The 7,042-nt window shown below is 38.9% G+C and overlaps 1 protein-coding gene across 1 annotated transcript; it reads left to right on the top strand.

Annotated features, from left to right (window-relative positions):
- Nucleotides 1–2,146: 2,146 nt before the first annotated feature.
- On the top strand, nt 2,147–3,571 carry LOC110110044 (scopoletin glucosyltransferase-like). Its single transcript, XM_020841334.1, has one exon. It carries the CDS (start codon nt 2,147–2,149, stop codon nt 3,569–3,571), a length of 1,425 nt encoding a protein of 474 aa, XP_020696993.1.
- The last annotated feature ends 3,471 nt before the right edge of the window (nt 3,572–7,042 follow it).

Raw genomic sequence — 7,042 nt, 5'->3', positions numbered from 1 at the left:
TGATTTCATTGTATTGATTTGATTTCAATTGATCTTTCGCCGTATTGATTTGACTGTTTATTGGGATTTTGAGCCGATTGATATAATTGACTGGAAAGTGCTTTATTGATTGAGATGATTTTCCTACTGTAGCATCGTACGTCGTCATTATCGAATCTACCGTAGTGTTGGACTGACTGATTTGCAAGAGTATTGACTGATATGATTCCTTTCTATTGATGTGATTGATGTTATAGATGGATATGATAAGTAAGACGACTAGATGACCGTATTGATGTTATTGATAGCAATTGATAGAGACTGTAGAGATTTGATTGAGGCATTGATTTTGAGCTTTATGGATTTCTTTATTGATTGAATAGATGATATAGATTCGATGAATTGATTAGACGACACGGTTGATTGACCTGATAGTATAGATAGTATAGATTGATAGACACTACTACGTTGATTGGACATTGACTAGGAGCACTTATTGATTTGATTGCTGAGACGTATTTATTTATCGATGTTTTTACTGCTGATTTGATTTCCGCTGTATAGACTTGATTTCATTGACGATGGATTTCTGCCTTGCATAGACTCATTGACCATTGATTGACTTGATTTTATATTGACCTGCATATTGATAGCATCGCCGTGCTTTGATTTCAGTTGTAGGCTTTGGTGACCTGCTGGGCTTTGTAAGCTCATTATATGTGGTTTAAATTTTCAGGTCCGAGCAAGACAACTGGAATGGAGTTCGATCAGAATGTCAGACGAATCCTTTCACTATTTGATTCTGGGGCATCACAGTATGTGACATTGCGGAAATTGGATTCTCCTCCCTCGACAGCTCACGCGTGTGCACAAGATGCGGCGGCCGGTTGTCAGTGGCCGGCGGACATGCCAGTAGGTAGTAGATTTCCTTAGTCATTATGTATATTCATTATTAGAGTCATTACAAACCTTTGAATTTTCTTTTTGCCTACATCTGATAAAGTATGTACTTTGTATCATTAATGAACTATCACAAGTTTTACAGAGAAGAGAACAAATTATTATAAATGCTATGTCTTTGATACGTATATGTAAAACGAGATTGTATGATATGAGAGATAACAAGTAGAATGACTTCATCGATAATGTAACTTCATTCTACGAGCAAAAAAAATAAATGTTTCACAAATTGATGAAAAATGGGCTGCTCGCAACCGACCTTAGTGCAGAGCTGAAGATATAACAAATTTATATCATTTTCGAGTTGAAATTTTCTACACAGTGATTGATTTGTAGCTTCAAGAGTTAAACAATCGTTTTACAAAAGCAAATACCGAACTGCTTTTGTGTATTGTTTGTTTGAATCCTAATAATGAATTTTTGCATTCAGCAAAGAAAAGTTGATTAGAAGAACACAATTTTATCCTACTGATTTTGGTCTTTTTGACAGATGTTTTTTGAAAATCAATTGGATACTTATATTATGGATATGCGATCTGATGATCAATTATCTTCATTGAAAGATATATGAAACATTGTTGAGAAAATTATCCAAAGTAGAAAAGATATTATATATCATGTTGTTTTTAAACTACTGAAACTAGCATTAGTATTACTCATTGCTATAGCAGGTGTCGAAAGAGCATTTCCTTTCATGAATATTATAAAGAATAGACTGCGAAAAAGGATTTAATAAATGAATGACTTATTAATTGCTTATATTGAGAAAGAAAATTTAGATTTTATTGAAAATGAAGCAATCATTCAACTCTTTCATAATACGAAGAGTAGACGTTATAAACTGTCTATGCCGATTTTAAGTCCAGAAAAAAAAGTTGAGTAAGAATTTTAATCAAATAATTTAGGCCCCCTCAATATATTTTCTGGTTCTGACACTTTATATTATTTTATAATAATTTAACTATATTGAAGCATAATTTGTGACATGCAAAATGTTTTATATCATAAAAATGCTATTATTTTGATTTATATAATATATATTCTAATTTAAAAATATATTTTATATTTATTCAGGTCTAAAAGCGCAGTCCTGTCCACCCTCACGCGCTCCCACAACTACAAATTCCCGACCAACGTTCCAAAGCTTTGCAGCATCAATTAGATCTTCCCTTCCCTCCAGGTTAATTAGCTCCGAATATAGCCAACAATGGGATCCTCCACCGCCGAACTCCACATTTTCTTCCTCCCTTTACTCACCCCCGGCCACATGATCCCCATGCTTGACCTCGCCGTTCTCATCTCCGGTCGAGGCATACGCAGCATCATCATCACCACTCCATCCAACGCCGATCTCATTCGCCTCTCTCTCTCCGACTACAACAACCCCAATATTCACCTCCTTACCATCCCTTTCATCTCCGAGAACTCCCTCCACCAGCCCGAAAACCTAACGAGTCTTCCCACCCCAGAAGTCACTCCCGACTTCTTCGCCTCCCTCTGCTGCCTTGAATCTCACGTCGAAAACCTCCTCCTCACCCACCGACCAGACTGCATTATCTCCGACATCTTCTACCCGTGGACCACCGCCCTCGCTAAGCGCCACGGCATTCCCCGGATCGTCTTCCATGGCACCAGTTACTTCGCCTTCACCCTCATGAGCGTCATCAGCCTCCTTCGTCTCTATGACTCTGTTTCCACCTCTGATGAGCTTTTTCTCGTCCCCGGCTTAACTCATTCCATCAAGATGACCCGATCCCAGTTGCCGCAGATAATCACTTCGCCGTCAGAGTTCACCACCGGATTTGCCTCTTCATGGGAAGAAAATTACGGCATGGTTATGAACACCTTTTACGAACTCGAGCCTGCCTACGCCGATTCTTTCAAATCCACTGGAGGGGTGCGAAGCTGGCATGTAGGCCCTGTTTTCCTCTCCCGCCATTCTGCAGACACAGGTGGGGTTGCGAAATGCGAAGTTTTTGATTGGCTCGACGGAAAGGAAGCCAGCTCTGTTCTTTATGTGTGCTTTGGTAGCCTGCCGCGTTTTACGGCGGCCCAATTTCAAGAGATCAGGGCGGGGTTGGAGGCGGCCGGCCGGCCTTTTGTGTGGGTGGTAAGGGAAGATCCGGTGGCGGAGGGAAATGTTCCGGTTTCCGGAGAAGGATCCATTGGGTTCGTGATAAAGGGATGGGCGCCGCAGCTTGCGATACTCAAGCATCAGGCGGTGGGAGCATTTTTGACGCACTGCGGTTGGAATTCTTGTCTGGAAGGGATTGCGGCGGGTGTGCCGATGGTGACATGGCCATTATTTTCGGATCAGCAATTCAATGAGAGGCTTTTAGTGGATGTGCTGGGCGTGGGTGTGGGTGTGGGTTCGGTGGTGAATAGCATGAGGGAGGAGGAGAGGACGGTGGTGGTGGCGGAGAAAGTGGCGGCAGCGGTGGAGGCTGTGCTGGGTGGAGGTCAGGAAGCGGAGGAAAGGAGGAGGAAGGCGAGGGACATGAAGGCGGTGGAGGAAAGAGGGTCGTCGGAAGTAGAGTTGGGACGGATGGTGGACGCATTGAGGGCTTTGAAGATGGGCGGAACGAAGGAGGTAGCGGGAAATGGAGTGATAAGTGCCGACTGCGAAATATAGCGATCTTTATTTCAATGAATAATTTGAACGAAGAGACGTTTAGATTGTGGTCCAAATAATTTTTCTTGATCATTGTAATTTTTTTCTGTTGTTCATCAGTTTTTTAGCTCTGTTATTTTTGTCTTATGGTGTTTGCATGGTGACATTGGAGGGTTATATATGTTTGGGCAATGTAAGTCATTTTCTGGAGCGAGGTGGAAGGGGAACCGGAGAGGATTTAAGGAAGGTTGGAGATTGTTTTCCTGGTGGAGATAGTTGTTTTTGTTGTTTTAGAATTCTGTTATGTCAGTTTTTTGTTGTTTTAGTGTTCTTATGTCATCTTTCAATTGTTTCTTTTGTTGTTCTTTACTGTTTTGCTGTTGATCCTGCATTGGCTGTCTATTTTTACAACAATCGGTCTTAGAGTTATTAAAACAACATTGTTGAAATTTTGGATTGATAGGTTCATTGACCGCGCTTTAATATTGTTCGAGCTTAACCATCACACCAAACTTTAGTTAACTAGAAACTATTACGCACAGAGTCCGGACGTAGCTTCCATCCGGATTCCAATAAGAACTGGCCACATTAGCATGTACACATTGTGTGTTCATGCTAACATGGCATGTTCTGATTGGAGTCCGGACGGCACCTACACTCCACACGTAATAAATTCTCTTAGTCGAGTTTGAGTCTTTCAGTTCGGTCAGCATGACACTTGCACACCCAAAATTTAAATTGAGGCATTCCAATTATGACCACATCCTAATCACACGCACATATCTTTGCTTATATAAGCAATTTTGTAAGCTCATCCGAAGGGAACAACAACCATCTAGAAAATAAAATCATCACCATTAGTTTCAAACAAACTAATGCATCTACAATCTACACGTGTAAAGAAAAATCACTTTCTCTGAGTACCTTTACACCTAGAAAACCAACCTTTTACATATATAAGCAAATGTATATAAGATGAAATACTTATATATACAAAAAGCTTTAAGAAATGCTATGTCTTATTGCTACTTTTATATACTATATTGAATCATGCTATTCTGAGCTTTAGAAATCTATTGTATCATTTTGTTTATATCATCAGAGTTTATTGTATTACGGCAGCTCTTCCCTGTGGATCTCTCTACAACCTCCCAAACGGGAGAACAAGCCGCAACTATCACAAAAATTGAAACCCAAATACCCTCCTCATTCAAATTCGTCATCTCAAAATTCAAACACCTCATTCCACTCCAACTTTCCAATGATAACTATCCTACCTGGCGCTCACAGATCCTCAAGTTCTTTAGAGCTAATGGTTTTGTTCAATATCTTGACGGAACTCTCCTACCTCCTTCGTGCCTGCACCTCGGACCTTCCATGCATTCAAAAGTTTTTCCAAAATACAACAACTAGATTCTCATCAATCAAAACCTCGTCGTTGTCATCTGCTGTACCATTACAACAACTATTCTACCATATGTTCTTCATTTGGACTCAAGCAGAGAAATCTAGTTAACGATTGAACAAAGGCTTCAAGCTTTCAACCAGTATCGTGTCATTCATCTTAAGAACCAACACAACATCTCCATGTCAACACTCTTAATGTCTAAGTACATCATAGATATCAAAACCCTGGTCGGCAACATTATGGCTGCATGATCATCCATCGATCCAGAAGACATCATAAGGTATATATATAACAGTCTACCTCAAGAATATTAAGCCTCCAAAACATCAATACGCACAAATTTCACTTCAATAATCCTAGAAGATATTTATTCACAACTAATCAGTGAGGAAATCAACCTCTCAGCAGAATCAAATTAATATCATGATCTACTCTCTACGTCTCCTTAGGACACGAATATCATGGTCAAGGTCGCAACCAACCTCAACCCCAATGCAGCACTCCACCTCAGAAAGCCTTACGATCGAACATCTCTCCTATCATTTGCCCAATTTGTGGCAAACACAGTCATACCACTACTATCTGCTAGCACCGAATAAACCCCAACTACACACTTCCAAACCCAACTACACTCGTTGCCTCTCCATACCGAGTACAGATTGGTACGTCGACACAGGTTCTTCCTCGCATCTTACTCCACATTTCGACAACCTTATTGATCCCACACCATACGACATCACATATCGAATTTACTATCAGCAACAATGTCTCACTTCCGATTTCTCATACCGATATAAAGGTATCCTACCAACACCATCAAGTAAGCTCACTCTACCTTCTGTCTTACATGTCCCCTATCTATCCCATATTCTTCTCTCCATTTTCAATCTCACCAAAGATAATAATGTCTCTATCTCCTTTAGTCCTAATGGCTTTTATCTAAAGGATATGAAGACAAACCAACTTCTCCTTCAAGGAACTTCCCCTGATGGCTTATATCCAATCAGCAACTCTCCAATAGCTAAATCTATGCTCACCTCCACTTCATCCAATCTGCATTGGCATCATCATCCTGGTCATCTTTATCCACAAACAATTTCAACTATTTCCGTGCACAACAAGCACTTAAATATTTCTGTTTTAGCTTCTCTATGTTCTTCATGTATCGTTTCAAAAGCGCACAAATTACTTTTCCTTGAGTTTACCAATCATATGTATAAACCTTTAGAACTAATACACTATGATGTTTGGGGACCATTTCATGTTACTTATGTGCAAGATTATCTTTATTACATTATATGTTTTACTTTTCATACCTTGTTTAAGCAAGAAAAATGCATAGTGGACACTATGTTGTATGACAATCAAATCTATACAATGATTAAAATAAAATTGTGCTACTTTTCAAAAAGATGCATATAAAATTAGAATTTAAGAAAAAAACGAGGATAGTTTATCAGTGCACGAAAGAACTGAATAAAGAAGCAGCAATGATTTTTATAGTAAGTCCCAATTCAAATCAAGAGCACCCAAAAAGTTCATAAAGAAGAGCATTTAAAGAGAAAATGTGGAGCGAAGAAGAAAATAATCATTATTGGTTAAGCAGATTCATTAAATATTGGCTTATCTTATAGAGATGGAAATACTCCTAATGAAATCATTATTGATTAAACGTATTCATTAGGATTATCATTGCTTTAGGAAGGCCTAAGGCCAAGAGGCCCAGCGGGCTTTGTTCGATACCAAACCTTAAAGAGTTAAAGCTGTAAAGCCTATAAGGCTGTAAATGAGCCATATATTATAAATGGGCTCTATCGAGTTCAATTATTAGTTAATTTAATTTGGTTTACTGCATATGGCCAAATTATTTCCTAAACTATAATTAAGTAACTTGGATATCATTTCTTATTTTTTCTAGTTAACTAAAGCTAAACAGAAATTAGTATTTACATGTCTTTGTAATTTCTCCATCTCGATGGCAGATAAATGATCTTCAGACCTCAAAAGCAATGGCAATGATTTGTTAATGCATATGATCATGAATCATAGTAATTCTAAGGGTGATATTTAAGAGCTTTGAAAAT

The sequence above is a fragment of the Dendrobium catenatum genome, unplaced genomic scaffold (genome assembly GCF_001605985.2).
Source record: "Dendrobium catenatum unplaced genomic scaffold, ASM160598v2 fragScaff_scaffold_1220, whole genome shotgun sequence".
NCBI lineage: Eukaryota > Viridiplantae > Streptophyta > Magnoliopsida > Asparagales > Orchidaceae > Dendrobium > Dendrobium catenatum.
Note: the sequence above shows the minus strand (reverse complement) of the source record. Positions and strands in the feature narration are given on the sequence as shown.